This window comes from Coregonus clupeaformis, chromosome 32 (genome assembly GCF_020615455.1).
Source record: "Coregonus clupeaformis isolate EN_2021a chromosome 32, ASM2061545v1, whole genome shotgun sequence".
Classification (NCBI taxonomy): domain Eukaryota; kingdom Metazoa; phylum Chordata; class Actinopteri; order Salmoniformes; family Salmonidae; genus Coregonus; species Coregonus clupeaformis.
Genome location: NC_059223.1, coordinates 2,203,864 through 2,223,073, shown reverse-complemented (window position 1 = coordinate 2,223,073; position 19,210 = coordinate 2,203,864). Strand labels below are relative to the sequence as shown.

The window sequence follows — 19,210 nt, the reverse complement described above, 5'->3', positions numbered from 1 at the left end:
TGTGTATTTCCCACCGTAAAGCATGGAGGTGGAGGTTTTATGGTGTGGGGGTGCTTTGCTGGTGACACTGTGATTTATTTAGAATTCAAGGCACACTTAACCAGCATGGCTACCACAGCATTCTGCAGCGACACGCCTTCCCATCTGGTTTGGGCTTAGTGGGACTATCATTTGTTTTTCAACAGGACAATGACCCAACACACCTCCAGGCTGTGTAAGGGCTATTTTACCAAGAAGGAGAGTGATGGAGTGCTGCATCAGATGACCTGGCCTCCACAATCCCCCGACAGATGGTTTGGGATGAGTTGGACTGCTGAGTGAAGGAAAAGCAACCAACAAGTGCTCAGCATATGTGGGAACTACTTCAGGACTGTTGGAAAAGCATTCCAGGTGAAGCTGGTTGAGAGAATGCCAAGAGTGTGCAAAGCTGTCATCAACGCAAAGGGTGGCTATTTAAAGAATCTCAAATATAAAATATATTTTGATTTGTTTAACACTTTTTTGATTCCATATGTGTTATTTCATAGTTTTGATGTCTTCACTATTATTCTACAATATAGAAAATAGTAAAAATAAAGAAAAACCCTGGAGTGAGTAAGTAGGTGTGTCCAAACTTTTGACTGGTACTGTGTGTGTGTGTGTGTATATGTGTATGTATATATATATATGTACATACACACACACATACATACACACTTTCTTCCAAATAGAGTTCATCTTCTGAACTTCTCCAAAACTGTTAAGACCCCTTGTCAGTGGCTAAGGCTCCCTCCCTCCCTCCTACTAAGTCTGCACCCCACAGCACTCTGAAAACACTCAGCGGAGGAGACGCTGTTAACGTTTTTGAAAGAGAGAGGGACACGAGAAATAGAGATAAAAGGAGGGGCGGAGGGATGGCTTTAAGAATCCCCCAGTTAGTTAGTCAGTTAGCTAGTTAGTTAGTTAGTTAGTTAGTCAGTCAGTCAGTCAGTCAGTCAGTCGGTTAGTTAGTCGGTTAGTTAGTCAGTTAGTTAGTCAGTCAGTCGGTTAGTTAGTCAGTTAGTCAGTTAGTCGGTTAGTTAGTAAGTTAGTCGGTTAGTTAGTCAGTCAGTCGGTTAGTTAGTCAGTTAGTTAGTCAGTCGGTTAGTTAGTCAGTCAGTCGGTTAGTTAGTCAGTCAGTCGGTTAGTTAGTCAGTCAGTCAGTTAGTCGGTTAGTTAGTCAGTCGGTTAGTTAGTCAGTCAGTTGGTTAGTTAGTTAGTCAGTCAGTCAGTCAGTCAGCCAGTCAGTTAGTTAGTCAGCCATCCAGTCAGCCAGTTAGTCAGTCAGCCAGCCAGTTAGTTAGTTAGTCAGTCAGTCAGTCAGTCAGTTAGTCGGTTAGTTAGTCCGTTAGTTAGTCAGTCAGTCAGTCGGTTAGTTAGTCAGTTAGTTAGTTAGTCAGTTAGTCAGTCGGTTAGTCAGTCAGTCAGTCAGTCAGCCAGCCAGCCAGTCAGTTAGTCAGTTAGGTAGTCAGTTAGGTAGTCAGTTAGTTAGTCAGTTAGTCAGTTAGTTAGTTAGTCGGTCAGTCGGTTAGTTAGTCAGTTAGTTAGTCAGTCAGTCAGTCAGCCAGCTAGTCAGTCAGTTAGAGAGAAAAAGAGTAAGAGAGAGAGAGAGAAAGACACAGACAGAGAGAGAGACAGACAGACCGAGAGAGACAGAGACACGAGAGAGACAGAGACACGAGAGAGACAGACCGAGAGAGAGAGAGAGACACAGACAGAGAGAGCGAGAGAGAGCGAGAGAGAGAGAGAGAGAGAGAGAGAGAGCAAGAAACCGAGAGAGAGAGAGAGAGACACAGAGAGAGCGAGAGAGACAGAGAGAGAGAGCGAGAGAGACAGAGAGAGAGAGACAGAGACACAGACAGAGAGACAGAGACACAGACAGAGAGAGCGAGAGACCGACAGAGAGAGAGACAGAGACAGAGAGACAGTCAGGCTGGCAGGCAGGGCCCCAGGTTTCTACAGCTCTTTAATGCACTCATAAATCCATTACTTAAGGCAACCCAGAGAGTAAGTGGATTTGTACTGTGGCCCTGTGATTACTCTGCCATCAATAAGTGATGGTCCGGGAATACAGACGAGATCCCATCTCCTCTCTGATGATGATGCTGCTGCTGCTTATCACTGGGCTTGAGAGAGAGACTTTGCTAGGTTGTCTGAGGCACAGGTGCACTAATAGATACAGTGCCTTCAGAAAGTATTCACACCCCTTGACCTTTTTCCACATTATGTTGTGTTACAGCCTGAATTTAAAATGGATTCAATCGAGATTGTTGTGTCACAGATCAACACACAGCACCCCATAACGTCAAAGAGGAATTATGTTTTTAGAAATGTTTGAAACATTTATAAAAAATGAAAAGCTGAAATTAGTCAATAAGTATTCTACTCCTTTGTTATGGCAAGCCTAAATAAGTTCAGGAGTAAAAATGTGCCTAACAAGTCACAATATGTGCAATAATAGTGTTTAACATTATTTTTAAATGACTACCCCATCTCTGTACCCAACACATACAATTATCTGTAAGGTCCCCTCAGTCGAGCAGTGAATTTCCAGCACAGATTCAACCACAAAGACCAGGGAGGTTTTCCAATGGTCCGCAAAGAAGGGCACCTAATGGTAGAGGGTTAATAAAAAAAGTAGACATTGAATATCCCTTTCAACATGTTGCAGTTATTAATTACACTTTGGATGGTGTATCAATTCACTCAGTCACTACAAAGATACAGGCGTCCTTCCTAACACAGTTGCCCTGTCAAAAGGCTGATGTGGATGCGGTGTTGGAGTCAGGCGCAGGACACAGAAGCTTAGTCGATCCGACTTTAATAGTCACAGGAGCAAAATACAAAACCAACGGGCCTCATAAACAGGAGGCGAGCGAATACGTAAAACAGTGCGTAAAGTGCGAACAGCACTAAACAATAAGAAACAAATAACCTACACCAACAGACAAGGACAAGGACACACAACTACAAACAAAACCAAAGGAAACTTATAGGTGACATAATCAATACGTGATATAGAACAGGTGCACTAATCAGACAAAACCAAACAAACATAGATAACATCAAACGGTGGCAGCTAGTACTCCGGGGACGAAGAACGCCGAAGCCTGCCCGAACAAGGAGGAGGAGCAGCCTCGGCGGAATTCGTGACATGCCCGAGAGGAAGGAAACCGCTCAGGGATTTCCTTTTCATTCTGTAATTTATGTTCGTACTGTGGAGTACTCCTTTCACAGCCACTAAATTCACAGCTAATGGTGATAGATTTATTTTTTTAGTGGCTGTGAAAGGAGATAACGGAGGATGAATCAACAACATTGTCGTTACTCCACAGTACGAACATAAATGACAGAATGAAAAGGAAGCCCATACAGAATAAAAATATTCCAAAACATTGCAAAGAAGTCCTGAACACAAAGCGTTATGTTTGGGGCAAATCCAAAAACACATCACTGAGTACCACTTCATATTTTCAAGCATGGTGGTGGCTGCATCATGCTTGTCATCGGCAAGGACTAGGGAGTTTTTTTGGATAAAAATAAACAGAATAGCGCTAAGTACAGGAAAAATCCTAGATTAAAACTGGGTTCAGTCTGCTTTCCAACAGACACTGGGAGACAAATTCACCTTTCATCAGGACAATTACCTAAAACACAAGGCCAAATACATTGAAGTTGCTTACCAAGATGACATTGAATGTTCCGGAGTGGCCTAGTTAAAGTTTTGACTTAAATCGGCTTGAAAATCTATGGCAAGACCTGAAAATCTCTGTCTAGCAATGATCAACAACCAACTTGACAGAGCTTGAAGATTAAAAAAAAAAGAATAATAGGCAAATATTGAACAAAGCAAAGCTCTTAGTCTTACCCAGAATAACTCACAGTTGTAATCACTGCCAAAGGTGATTCTAACATGTATTAAGTCTTACTTATGTAAATCAAGATAGTGTTTTATTTTCAATATTTATTTTCCATAAATAAAAACAAAATGTTAACTTTTTCCCCCCCACTTTAACAGAGTCTTTTGTGTAGATCGTTGACCAAAAAAAATGACAATTAAATCAATTTTAATCCCACTCTGTAATACAACAAAATGTGAAAAAAGTCAAGGGGTGTGAAAACTTTCTGAACGCACATGAATATACCACAACTTCTGTACTTTTTCGATACTAGAACAAAACGGTTCGGTACTATATATTTTTTTGTTACTTTCGATACTTCTGTCAAATGTGTCTCACGGATCAAGTCTATCAGCGCAGCCAAAGTCACCGACGGAGCGCACCGTGTGCCTGCTCCCCATACTCACTGCTGGCCTGCACTGGTAGTCTGGGCTGCATCATATTAGCTACTCACTCATGCTGCACAGAAGTTAACACACTTGAATAATGCGACACGGCATGTAGAAATGTTGAAACTGTTACAATTACTGTTCGCAAAATAATGTCCATAAAGGCTAAAATACTTTACAATGCAAGAAGACACCGGTAGCTTCCAACTTTGTAGGCTAACTTTCCACCAAAAAGCTGAATTAATTAACTTGATCGGTCTCCATCACATCTCTCTCTCAGCCAAAGATTTATTGCCTCAGAGAACTGAGGGCTCCGACAGGCCGAACCCATCTTGGCTCGTGAATGACGTCATTAAAAAAATATATACTAGTTAAAGAGACAGTGGCGATTTTATTAAATAAGCTACTTCTATGCAAATGTGGATCAGTACAAAAAAATTACGTGCCACATGGAAGGGAAACAGATTTTCATGGGGCTACAGATGATATCAGCCAACACAAGCTCAATAACTCAATGCATGTACACACTCCAATTGAATATACATTCACAGCCTAGGCTACATCTTGATTTACCCAGCTTATCAATACAAATGTACCATCTTTTAAAAAATTACCATTATGTTGTTATGTACACTACCGGTCAAAAGTTTTAGAACACCTACTCATTCAAGGGTTTTTCTTTATTTTTACTATTTTCTACATTGTAGAATAATAGTGAAGACATCAAAACTATGAAATAACACTTATGGAATCATGTAGTAACGAATCAAAATAAATGTTATATTTGAGATTCTTCAAATAGCCACCCTTTGCCTTGATGACAGCTTTGCACACTCTTGGCATTCTCTCAACCAGTTAGCTGAGAGAGAGATGTGAGGGAGATCGATATAGTGGATTAATTACTTTTTCGGTTACTACATGATTCCATATGTGTTATTTCATAGTTTTGATGTCATCACTAATATTCTACGACGTAGAAAATAGTAAAAATAAGAGAAAAGGCCTTGAATGAGTAGGTGTTCTAAAACTTTTGACCGGTAGTGTAGTTAAGTCGGTATAAACAAAGCCAAACTGATCGTATAACTGATTCATTAATGCATACATGACTGTCTCTGAAACATTCTGATGTGAAACATTTCAAATGTAATGATATTGAACTCAAAAAGACGCCCAACGATCGAAACAGAACAGTAGCTGAGTTTATCTGTCTGGATCAGGTGCCATTCCGGGACTTTGGCTAATATACCTTCTGTTTTTTGCCGTGGTATCGTTTCGGTAACGAGTTTCGTGATGGTATCGAGTATTGTGATACTAAACCTGGTATCAAAGTCAAAATTCGGGTATCGTGGCACACACACACACACACTTAGCCTAACGAAGCACACAAGCACGCACACACTCATAGACCACAGCTCTAGCCATATGGGGCTTAGCTGGTGACAACCATTGCTCCACTGTCTCCTTATAGAATGGCCCTGCTAATGTTACATGGGGTTCGATCTGCTGCAGGGGGAACAACTGCATTACAGGATGATCAACAACAGAATGGGCATCGGTGCCCAGAATCCAGGCGCCTCTCTGCCATTGACGACTCTGAGACGTACAGTAGTGGCCACAATCTGACCTGTATGGGATGTGTAGGCCACAGGCTTCTAATCAAATGAAACTCATTGAGCCGCTTGTCAGAGACTCAAGGGGGGGCGTTCAGAGCCAGGGCTCAGACCCAGATGAGGAGATACACAGAGAGCGAGCGAGAGTGCGAGAGAGAGCGGGATAGTGAGAGAGCAAGCGAGCTGAGATTGTTAAGGAATAGACAGGAGAGAGAGAGAGAGGAGATTGTTAAGGAATAGACAGGAGAGAGAGAGAGAGAGAGGAGATTGTTAAGGAAGAGAGAGAGGAGATTGTTAAGAGAGAGAGAGGAGATTGTTAAGGAAGAGAGAGAGGAGATTGTTAAGGAAGAGAGAGAGGAGATTGTTAAGGAATAGACAGGAGAGAGGAGAAGAAAGAAAGAAGACAGTTGAAATGGGTTTTGGAGAGAGGGATTGTGGGATGTCATTCAAGCAGGTTGACGTTTATTGTCAGGCAGAACTGAGCGATTTCCCCTTAGATAGGCCAGCTGAAAAGTCAAAATTGGCTATATTGTAAAAACCTTTTGGTCTTAATTTAAGGCTAGGGTTAAGCATTGGGTTAGCAGTGTAGTTAAGGTTCAAACGTTATGACTTCGTGGCTGCGCAGAGCTGCCTCAAGAACAAGAGTCATGATGAAAAACGTTAACCTGAGTAATCCTATGAGGACAAAGAAAGACGAGAGAAAGAGTAGAGAGAAGAAGCTTTCAAAAAAAGATGGAGCAAGAGATCCGAGTAGAGAGAAAATGGCCAGACAGATGATAAAGTTCAGAGAGAGTGAGTGAGTGAGAGAGAGAGAGAGAGAGAAATCATAGACCTTGATCATTAGTACAAGAAAGATCTACAGAGATCTGAATAGAACAGAACATTCTAACCTCATTCTCATCCACCATAGAAATTGAATGATATTCTTGTGTGATTCTATTTCCATCTACCTCCACGTACTACAGTCATGCATGTGCTGCTGCCATCCTACCTGGGGCACTGAACTGGCGCACGGATGTGGCACGGCCCTTGTCGTGGAGCCGTGTGAGGCTGCAGCCCTTGGGGACCGTCCAGGGCCCGCTGGGGGAGCCAGCACGGTTGTCCTTCTCCTCGGCCGTGTCGTACAGCTCCACATGGGGTGGCCGCTCCGTCAGGTTCTTGCTGTAGTGGCTCAGGCCGTACTGGGCGATCTGGATGGCATAGAAGTAGCCCTGGGGACCCCACTGGGTGGAGAGCGGCACGCCTGGGGGAGGGGGGAAGAAGAGAGCGAGAGATTACTTTCCATAATGAAACAAGAGTGATTACACATGAAAACATGGTCAGTTGAGGCACCTGTTTGTAAAGTTCATGCTTGAGCAGCAGTACACAGCGACGCCACTGAATAATTACTGTCTTGTTTTCAGAGATACTTCATTCATGATACACTGAGTTATCATTTGATTTCAGTTGCAATGAGTTACTGTTGGTATTTCAAACTCTTTTCACCTTTAAATTAGAAACAGTGAGAGGAGAGGGAAGAGGGGCCAGGGGCAGAGAAAGAGAGGGAGAGAAAGAGACCGACAGAGAGAGAGAGAGAGAGGCGAGAACGAGACAGGGGAGGAGAGACAGGGAAGGAGACGAGACAGGGGAGGAGAGACGAGACGGGGAGAAGAGGAGACTGGAGAGGGGAGGAGAGGAGACGAGACTGGAGAGGAGAGGAGAGGAGACTGGAGAGGGGAGGAGAGGAGACTGGAGAGGGGAGAGGGGAGGAGAGGAGACTGGAGAGGAGAGGAAAGGAGACTGGAGAGGGAGGAGAGGAGACTGGAGAGGGGAGAGGGGAGGAGAGGGAGACTGGAGAGGAGAGGAAAGGAGACTGGAGAGGGGAGAGGGGAGGAGAGGAAAGGAGACTGGAGAGGGAGAGGGGAGGAGAGGGGAGAGGGGAGATGGGAGGAGAGGAGACGGGACTGGAGAGGGAGAGGGTTGGGAGGAGAGAGAGACAGAGGTAGACCGATGTAAAGAGCGAGGGAGGGGGTGGCGGAGACAAAGTGAAGCGAGACAAAGTGCCAGCGAGACATGGCCTATTTTAGAAACAAAGATGGAGAAATAGGCAAGCACACAGAGAGAAAGGAAAATGGTCACAGTAAGTGGGCAGACAGGCAGACCGACAAAAGCTGTGATGTGAAATTCAAGCAAATCTATTTCCAACGTCAGGCACCCGGAGACTAGCCTCCCTGTCCCACCAGAAATAGCCTGGGCTCCCTGGCGGGCGTCTTCCTGATGAATAGATCGTTTACCTAAAGAGCTCATGACAGAGACAGCAGAACCCACTAGCCATGACAATCACATTAGCGGCTAGCGTTAGGCTAGCCCATAGGGTTTTTGGAGGTGGTGGGGGTGATTACTCTGCATTAGAAGCAGTGAGGGGGTGTGAATCAGTTTGCCATGGTTTTTCTCCTGCAACAAGACAACACTGGACCAATGGGTGTGTCTGAATAGTTTGAAGAAGCTTCCTCCTCTCCTCATATCTCCTTTCCTTCATCTGTTTCCAATGTGAAAAAAAGAGCTGGACTGGTGCAGGTAACATCCTGGTAGGGATCCACCATATTGCTTTCAGCTATCCTCAGTTCAGAGCAGATGAAAGGAGAGGAGATGAGGAGAGGAAGACTGAGTATTAACCGGCAAGACCAGACAAAAAGACGGCAGGGCTTAGGACTATCAATAATGGAATAGTTGAGGTTGTGACGTTTTCTAAATTTGGGAGCATAGTGTTCAGTATTCATTAGTCTGCCTTCAGTTCTCCTTACAACACCCTGTCAGTTGCCAGGTCCCCATCTATCTATCCTTCTATCTCACACCGACGCTCAGCGTGCACATCCATTATTTCTTAGGTGCTGCTGGGTAAAAAAAAAAAGAGACTTGTCTGAAGTAGAAAGGACACCTGCCGCATGATGACTCATTCTCTCCAAAAAATGTGTGTGAAAAATGGCTTATAATGGTTTGACTATTGCTTAGATCTTCCTGGGCTATGTTCACTTTAAAGATGTTGCCAGCCATTCTCACTTAAAACTTCATTTACACTAGGGCCGCGTGCCACCAGGACTGCAGATGTAAGCACCGCGGCAGGGGATTGCTACTCCTGCTACACGCTCCAGGAGTTAAATGAAGTCTTAGTTTGGCGACAGTGTCTGACCTAGATTCTATTCAGAGTCTTTAGTCCCCTCCACACACACACTCCTCTGGATGAAGAGCCTCATGTACATCACTGGACGTTGTGTGTGTGGGGGAGGGGAGAGACAGTGAGAACACGAGAGAGCCTACAACGGGAGTAAGAAAACATCTACGGGTTGAGGAGAGACGCTTCTCTTTCCAGTCATGAAGACACCCTGCTAGAAGTTAATCCTAAAGATTAATTATATTCAACTTCAGCAGCACCTCCGTCAACTGATTCGTTTTCCATAAGCGCCGGCCAACGGCTAAATAGCAGATAACAGACTCGATAAACATTTTCCTGCAATTCTATATTGTTTCTCAACAGGGAATCCATGTTTATTTGACATAACATTTTTTCTTAGGTTTTTGCCACAATAAACTAAATTGAAAGAGTAGACTACACCAGTTTTTCTGACAAGATTACTAAATCTACCGCCTTCACTCAAAGTCCCACCCACAGTGATTGATTGACAGGTCTGAAACCCTACGAACTCTGTGACTCAAACATCCTGACCCCTCCCCTGACAATCCCACCCACAGCGATTGATTGACAGGCCAAACTGTTAAAGCAGGGGTGTCAAATTCGTTCCATGGAGGGCCTAGTGTCTGCAGGTTTTTGGTTTTTCCTTATAACTAAGACCCTCCGTGGAATGAGTTTGACATGCGCGTTAAAGGGCTAGTCCTCCCAAATTACTAAATTATATTGGTTTCTTTACCCTAAATGTCCAAAGCAGCAGAGCCAATAAAATAAATAATTTGAAAAGCAAACATTGTGGCAATTCATATGTTGCAGTAAACTGTTAATATGACTTTAATCTAAAAGAGAAGACAGGTTTAATGTTAAAAACATTCCAGCAGGCCGCACCCCTTTTCTAGGCCCACGGACCAATTTCACACAAGAAACTTACTGAATAATAGAATACAAGGGAAATATGGAAATTTGGTTGAGCATCAGCAGTCACTCGATTAGCCCATGTCAGCTAAAATTAGTAGAATTGTATGAAATGAGTTATAAAATTGCAAAATCGTCACCCCATGACAAGATGTGTAGAATTGCTGCAAAATTTGCTTTAAAATAATAATAATAAATTGGTCATTTAGCAGACGCTCTTATCCAGAGCGACTTACAGGAGCAATAGGGTGCACACGACTCACTAGTGGCTCGGGATTAGAACCAGCGACCTTTCGGTTACTGGCACAACGCTCTTAACCACAGCAACATTTTCTCTTTTCATGATGAGTTCCATTTTTTTGTGGCCCCCACCCCCCATCAAAGTTGCCCATCCTTGGCCTTGACGATATCCAAAACAACTAGCACACTGAATTCAGACATTTTCAGTCATGTCTTTCTACTCAATCCAACAACTCATTTCACCAATCTGGGAGGTAAAGTCGTTAACGTATCCAATAACTTAGCTGTGTATTTTGGATGGAATTAAGATAGAATGTACCAGAGGCCACCAGAAATAGAGCTTGTTCTGCCCCGGGGGGGATGCCCCCACAGCCCGGAACTCCCTGGCTAGCTACTTTTTCTATTTGGCTGGCTACTCCATGGACTTACAGACAACACTGCTGATATACAGTCTAATACGTCAAAAACAGTATGCCTTATGCCTACGTCGCCATTTTAATATAGAAACACAGGGCCTAAAGTATGCCTTATGCCTACGTCTCCATTTTAATATAGAAACACAGGGCCTAAAGTATGCCTTATGCCTACGTCTCCATTTTAATATAGAAACACAGGGCCTAAAGTATGCCTTATGCCTACGTCTCCATTTTAATATAGAAACACAGGGCCTAAAGTATGCCTTATGCCTACGTCTCCATTTTAATATAGAAACACAGGGCCTAAAGTATGCCGTATGCCTACGTCTCCATTTTAATATAGAAACACAGGGCCTAAAGTATGCCTTATGCCTACGTCTCCATTTTAATATAGAAACGCAGGGCCTAAAGTATGTCTTATGCCTCCATTCGAATATAGAAACGCAAGGCCTAAAGTATGCCTTATGCCTACGTCTCCATTTTAATATAGAAACACAGGGCCTAAAGTATGCCTTATGCCTACGTCTCCATTTTAATATAGAAACGCAGGGCCTAAAGTATGCCTTATGCCTACGTCTCCATTTTAATATAGAAACACAGGGCCTAAAGTATGTCTTATGCCTCCATTCGAATATAGAAACGCAGGGCCTAAAGTATGTCTTATGCCTCCATTCGAATATAGAAACGCAAGGCCTAAAGTATGTCTTATGCCTCCATTCTAATATAGTAACGCAAGGCATAAATTATGCCTTATGCCTCCATTCTAATATAGTAACGCAAGGCATAAAGCGGACATGACATCACGTCAAAAGAAATCACTGTTTCGTAAATTAAATTTCTACGTCAAAGAGTTGCCTTTTGAACAGGAAATGGAAACAAATGAGTCCACTTGACATCTCCACTCTGACCAAGTCTCTCAGCGGTTGGTGAAACGCTAGGAGTTTGGTCCCAGAGTGATTCGGCAGGGTTAAAGTAGGGACAGAGATGAAAGGAGGGCCATGTTTAATGCATTATGCTCCAAGGGGCTTTCGCTAAATAACTTTTCCATGGATACCGGGGCGCATCGGGGAGAAACGCTCCCAAACCTTGCGGCTGAGCCCTTGGGTCCCTCTGGCTGTGAAGACCTAATTAATGGAGTGCTATTTTCACCCCTTTAAAAGATGCAAAGTTGCGGTTGAGGTTTGTATGTGTGTCTCCTCGTCTATAGGAAATGGGAGTGTGAGAATAAGTAAGCTCCCTACAGCGTTATACAATAGTACAAATGGATTCGGCTCAACTCCTGGCTGACCCATTTTCCGCCCCAGTGAAATGTAGCCCTCCATACCCGTGGTGCAGAACACTGTTGGGTAAAGGTAGCAGCATTTACCACCCAGCTGGACCTAATAACAGGGTGCAGTTCAGCCATGCAACTAATCTAGAGTGACGCAGCAACTAATACATCTGCAGGGGATTGACTTTTTCCATTTACAAACTGCTGTCAGTAAATTCCAATGACTGTGTCTGAGACGACTGTTTCCAGTCAGTGGCTTATTTTTCTCCTTCAAAAGAAGTTAAAGGTTTCACATTTTAAATTTTTGTCAATTGCGTAATTGCACAATCTTCAGTAGGAAGTGAGAGCACAGGCATATGCATTAAAATACGTAATATGAAGCGGAGCTTTTTTGCCTCATTCATCAATTAATATCAAATCCAAAATGATGGAGTATAGAGTTCAAAAAAGTTGTTTTGACTTCACTTTCAAGATAAATGACATTATAGCGCCCTGAACTGCTACCCTCAACACAGTCCCTCTGCTCTGTCTGGCTGTACCCTCAACACAGTCCCTCTCTGATCTGTCTGGCTGTACCCTCAACACAGTCCCTCTCTGCTCTGTCTGGCTGTACCCTCAACACAGTCCCTCTCTGCTCTGTCTGGCTGTACCCTCAACACAGTCCCTCTGATCTGTCTGGCTGTACCCTCAACACAGTCCCTCTCTGATCTGTCTGGCTGTACCCTCAACACAGTCCCTCTCTGCTCTGTCTGGCTGTACCCTCAACACAGTCCCTCTGCTCTGTCTGGCTGTACCCTCAACACAGTCCCTCTGCTCTGTCTGGCTGTACCCTCAACACAGTCCCTCTGCTCTGTCTGGCTGTACCCTCAACACAGTCCCTCTGATCTGTCTGGCTGTACCCTCAACACAGTCCCTCTGCTCTGTCTGGCTGTACCCTCAACACAGTCCCTCTGCTCTGTCTGGCTGTACCCTCAACACAGTCCCTCTGCTCTGTCTGGCTGTACCCTCAACACAGTCCCTCTCTGCTCTGTCTGGCTGTACCCTCAACACAGTCCCTCTCTGCTCTGTCTGGCTGTACCCTCAACACAGTCCCTCTCTGCTCTGTCTGGCTGTACCCTCAACACAGTCCCTCTGCTCTGTCTGGCTGTACCCTCAACACAGTCCCTCTCTGCTCTGTCTGGCTGTACCCTCAACACAGTCCCTCTCTGCTCTGTCTGGCTGTACCCTCAACACAGTCCCTCTCTGCTCTGTCTGGCTGTACCCTCAACACAGTCCCTCTGCTCTGTCTGGCTGTACCCTCAACACAGTCCCTCTGCTCTGTCTGGCTGTACCCTCAACACAGTCCCTCTCTGCTCTGTCTGGCTGTACCCTCAACACAGTCCCCTCTGCTCTGTCTGGCTGTACCCTCAACACAGTCCTCTCTGCTCCGTCTGGCTGTACCCTCAACACAGTCCCTCTGCTCTGTCTGGCTGTACCCTCAACACAGTCCCTCTGCTCTGTCTGGCTGTACCCTCAACACAGTCCCTCTGCTCTGTCTGGCTGTACCCTCAACACAGTCCCTCTGCTCTGTCTGGCTGTACCCTCAACACAGTCCCTCTGCTCTGTCTGGCTGTACCCTCAACACAGTCCCTCTCTGCTCTGTCTGGCTGTACCCTCAACACAGTCCCTCTGCTCTGTCTGGCTGTACCCTCAACACAGTCCCTCTCTGCTCTGTCTGGCTGTACCCTCAACACAGTCCCTCTCTGCTCTGTCTGGCTGTACCCTCAACACAGTCCCTCTGCTCTGTCTGGCTGTACCCTCAACACAGTCCCTCTCTGCTCTGTCTGGCTGTACCCTCAACACAGTCCCCTCTGCTCTGTCTGGCTGTACCCTCAACACAGTCCCTCTGCTCTGTCTGGCTGTACCCTCAACACAGTCCCCCTCTGCTCTGTCTGGCTGTACCCTCAACACAGTCCCTCTGCTCTGTCTGGCTGTACCCTCAACACAGTCCCTCTGCTCTGTCTGGCTGTACCCTCAACACAGTCCCTCTGCTCTGTCTGGCTGTACCCTCAACACAGTCCCTCCTGCTCTGTCTGGCTGTACCCTCAACACAGTCCCTCAGCTCTGTCTGGCTGTACCCTCAACACAGTCCCTCTGCTCTGTCTGGCTGTACCCTCAACACAGTCCCTCTCTGCTCTGTCTGGCTGTACCCTCAACACAGTCCCTCTGATCTGTCTGGCTGTACCCTCAACACAGTCCCTCTGCTCTGTCTGGCTGTACCCTCAACACAGTCCCTCTGCTCTGTCTGGCTGTACCCTCAACACAGTCCCTCCTGCTCTGTCTGGCTGTACCCTCAACACAGCCCCTCTCTGCTGTTTGGGCGCCCCGACAAAATTCACAAAGTTGCGTTATAGATCTGTTGTTCTCGTTGAAAGCAAGTCTAAGAAGCGGTAGATCTGTTCCATGTGAGCTATTTCTATGCTTCCCATTATTAAGTTTCGTTTTTCCATCTTTTACTTTCGGTTTCGTACACCAGCTTCAAACAGCTCAAAAATACAATATTTTTGGTTATTTAAAATATATTTCACAGCGGATTAAGATGGTACAATGATTCTCTACACTATACATTGCTTGTTTTGTCACAAATTTTAGCAACCAGGAAATGGCGGAGTGATTTTTGCATAGTGCACCACCTTTAAAGCAGGCCAAGTACACAGACAGGCTACATCTCTGCTGCATTTCCACCGGCCCTACGACCACCTGTCTTTTGCATTAGGATGCAAGTAAGACACCACATCTTGACGAGGGGCTGTCAAAAGACAATGAATATCTATTAGAGAACTCCTCAAGTATACAAGGCCACTTTACCAACTAGCATTGGGAGGGGTCCAGCATGATGACAATGCGGTTTGGAGCCAGAGCGTTCTGAAATGGGCTATTGATTTCTGGGGGCTATCATTTTAACAGGAGGCGCAGATCAGTAATGACTTTAGTTAAGGTCGGACTCTAATTATAGAAGGATCGCTGGCCCAGTTGTCATTTTCTCATTATAGAAGGCTAGCTGGCCCAGTTACCAATCTCTTAAAGCCAGCATAATTCGTTGTCGTTTCAAACGCTAACAAGCCTCCAAGCTAGAGTTCCAATGCCTTCTTAATTGGCTTTACAAACAAATCAAGTATGATACGTTGGCAGTACAAAAAAAAAGGCTAATTGCATTTAGGTGGAGCGGCAGGTGATGTACGTCTTACATTCCGTTGGTAAATGTGATCCGTCTTGTTAATTAAGGCTGAAATCACATCAGCACCGAAGAAATTAAGATTTATATTTAACTATAACACACACACAAACACTTCACTGGATTCACCTGATTTACCAAATGGATCTGGTATTTCCCTAAGAAACCCAGGTGGTTATTAAGCCATGTTGAGGTAAAGATACACTGTAGAAGGGCAAAAGAGAGAACCGTGGTTTACACCTGATTAATCTCAAATGGCACTTGATCTTGATTTTCCATCCTAGTCAAATCCACCTTCTATTTACTTCATATTACAGGGTACTAAAATGGTACCACATCCATAGAGAACCAAATACTACTTGTTAGGCAACAACACATGGCTGGTACCATGCAATTACCATAAATACCGTGTAGACTAATACGACTCATAGCATGTTGCCTGCCTGTAATATGGTCTTAAGGTCAGAGTTTGACTAAGTCAAGGAAGTGGAATATGATGAAATTAACCCCTAGGGAGATAGAGATAAGGAGAGAGAGAGAGAGATAAGGAGAGAGAGAGAGATAAGAAGAGAGAGAGAGAGAGAGAGAGAGAGATAAGGAGAGAGAGAGAGAGATACGGAGAGAGAGAGAGAGAAAGAGAGAAACAGACGGACAGACGGAGAGGGAGAAAGAGAGAGAAAGAGCGAGAAATAGGGCGAAAGAGTGAGAGAAAGAGCGAGAGAAAGAGGGCGAGAGAAAGAGGGCGAGAGAGAGGGGGCCAGAGAGAGAAAGAGAGAGAATAATAACTAGGAGAGAAATTGAAGGAAGAAAAATGAGGAGAGACGTTCTCCTTCAACACTTGGTAGTATCGCTGTGACTTCCAGTAAGGAGAGAGAGAGAGAGAGAGAGAGAGAGACTGCACAAGAGAGAGGGAGGGAGGGGGGAGATGCAGAGGAGTCATGTACTGCTAGATGAGGGGGAAAAGCTCTGCTCACTACATTGTGCAGTAGTCACGGCAGAACAGAAAAACCCAAGGCCATCCTTGGGGAGAATGTCTTGTTTAAACAGAGAAGATAAATGAAAGTGGACTGGCAGAGCAGTAAGGACAGGGACGAACGTAGAGGTAGGGAGATGCTTGGTTACACTCCGGCTCAGTGAGTGGAGCACTAAGGACAAAGCCAGACGATGTGTGTGCGCGCTTCTGAGATCGTGTGCTCTTTTCAAGTTGTGTGTAATAGCCGACATATTCCTACCCACACAGACACCAACACGAAGCACACTTCAACAACCCACAAGATAGACACAAGCCAGACAAATAGAACACACAAAAAAATCACATTTTATTGGTCACATACACATATTTAGCAGATGTTATTGCGGGTGTAGCGAAATGCTTGTGTTCCTAGCTCCAACAGTGCAGTAATATCTAACAATTCACAACAATACACACAGATCTAAAAGTAAAAGAATGGAATTAAGAAATATATACATATGAGGACAAGCAATGTCGGAGTCCGGAGTATAAATACATAGACAGTACCAGTAAAAAGTTTGGACACACCTACTCATTCAAGGGTTTTTTTCTTTATTTTTACTATTTTCTACATTGTAGAATAATAGTGAAGACATCAAAACTATGAAATAACACATATGGAATCATGTAGTAACCAAAAATAAGTGTTAAACAAATCAAAATGTATTTTATATTTGAGATTCTTCAAAGTAGCCACCCTTTGCCTTGATGACAGCTTTGCACACTCTTGGCATTCTGTCAACCAGCTTCACCTGGAATGCTTTTCCAGCAGTCTTGAAGGAGTTCCCACATATGCTGAGCACTTGTTAGCTGCTGTTCCTTCACTCTGCGGTCCAACTCATCCCAAACCATCTCAATTGGATTGAGGTCGGGGGATTGTGGAGGCCAGGTCATCTGACGCAGCACTCCATCACACTACTTGGTCAAATAGCCCTTACACAGTCTGGAGGTGTTATTTGGGTCATTGTCCTGTTGAAAAACAAATGATAGTCCCACTAAGGCCAAACCAGATGGGATGGCATATCGCTGCAGAATGCTGTGGTAGCCATGCTTGTTAAGTGTGCCTTGAATTCATAATAAATCACAGACAGTGTCACAAGCAAAGCACCCCCACACCATCACAACTCCTCCATGCTTCACGGTGGGAACTACACATGCGGAGATCATCCGTTCACCTACTCTGCGTCTCACAAAGACAACGGTTGGAACCAAAATTCTCAAATTTGGACTACAGATCAAAAGGACAGATTTCCACCGGTCTAATGTCCATTGCTCGTGTTTCTTGGCCCAAGCAGGTCTCTTCTTCTTATTGGTTTCCTTTAGTAGTGGTTTCTTTGCAGCAATTCAACCATGAAGGCCTGATTCACACAGTCTCCTCTGAACAGTTGATGTTGAGATGTGTCTGTTACTTGAACTCTATGAAGCATTTATTTGGGCTGCAATTTCTGAGGCTGGTAAATCGAATGAACTTATCCTCTGCAGCAGCGGTAACTCTGGGTCTTCCTTTCCTGTGGCGGTCCTCATGAGAGCCAGTTTCATCATAGCGCTTGATGGTTTTTGCGACTGCACTTGAAGAAACTTTCAAAGTTCTTGAAATTTTTCGGATTGACTGACCTTCCTGTCTTAAAGTAATGATGGACTGTCGTTTCTCTTTGCTTATTTGAGCTGTTCTTGCCATAATATGGACTTGGTCTTTTACTAAATAGGGCTATCTTCTGTATACCCCCCCTACCTTGTCACAACACAACTGATTGGCTCAAATTCATTAAGAAGGAAATAAATTCCACAAATTAACTTTTAACAAGGCACACCTGTTAATTAAAATACATTCAAAGTTACTACCTCATGAAGCTGGTTGAGAGAATGCCAAGAGTGTGCAAAGCTGTCATCAAGGCAAAGGGTGGCTTTTGAAGAATCTCAAATATAAAATATATTTTGATTTGTTTAACACTTTTTTGTTTCCTAGATGATTCCATATGTGTTATTTCATAGTTTTGATGTCTTCACTATTATTCTACAATGTAGAAAATAGTAAAAATAAAGAAAAACCCTTGAATGAGTAGGTGTGTCCAAACTTTTGACTGGTACTGTATATGTGATGGGATATGGGTAGAATATTTTGTATATCTGTAGAATACGTAGGATAGAATATTATATATACAGCAACAGTTGAACAGGATGGCATTGACTAGAATATAGTATAAACATATGAAATGAGTAAAACAGTACGTAAACATTATTAAAGTGACCAGTGATTCCATGTCTATGGTGCAGGGTTGAGTAACCGGGTGGTAGCCGGCTAGTGACAGTGACTAAGTTCAGGGCAGGGTACTGGGCGGAGGCCAGCTAATGATGGCTATTTAAAAGTCTGATGGCCTTGAGATGTTTTTCAGTCTCTCGGTCCCAGCTTTGATGCACCTGTACTGACCTCGCCTTCTGGATGATAGCGGGGTGAACAGGCCGTGGCTCGGGTGGTTGATGTCCTTGATGATCTTTTTGGCCTTCCTATGACATCGGGTGCTGTAGGTGTAGTTGTCAAGCACGCACACAGAAAATAAGCGACATCCTCACCACATAGACAAAACCACAGGGTACCCACACACGGACACCCTCACACTCCATTGTCTGCCAATAGTCCACCATCTCCACTCTCAAAGTCGTGAAACAGGAGACCCCGGTGTGTCGGTACCAACACAAAATGGTGCTTCATTAAGTTGCCGCAATCAGGTCTCGTGATCGGCCCGATCAAAATCCCAGTTTAATTTGCTTAATGCAACTCAATTGATTGTGCATTATTCACCATGGGGACAGAGGTGGATTACTCAAGCCTGGTTTCCTGGTAAACTCTCCTACGTACTGTGCACCTAAATGGCTGTTAAAGGACAGGGTCCGTATGAGGTTAAGACAGGTCCGTTCCGACAGCTCTGGCCCTGACGTGTCGTGTATTAAGTGTACAGAGTGACAGTCAACAGAGCTTTAGTAGTTCATACCCTGGTCCCTTTTTATGGGCACACAAATGGAGTTGCAGACAAAAGCAATGAATGTCGGGCTACTTTGCTTT

General features: G+C 44.4%; 1 protein-coding gene across 2 annotated transcripts in view; it reads right to left on the bottom strand.

Annotated features, from left to right (window-relative positions):
* Nucleotides 1-19,210, bottom strand: part of glceb (glucuronic acid epimerase b) — a 75,090-nt gene that overhangs the window by 8,062 nt on the left and 47,818 nt on the right. For both annotated transcript variants that reach the window (XM_045209983.1, XM_041859525.2), the window contains one exon: nt 6,908-7,159. In XM_045209983.1, the coding sequence (XP_045065918.1) occupies nt 6,908-7,159 (252 nt within the window). The remainder of the gene's footprint in view (nt 1-6,907; nt 7,160-19,210) is intronic.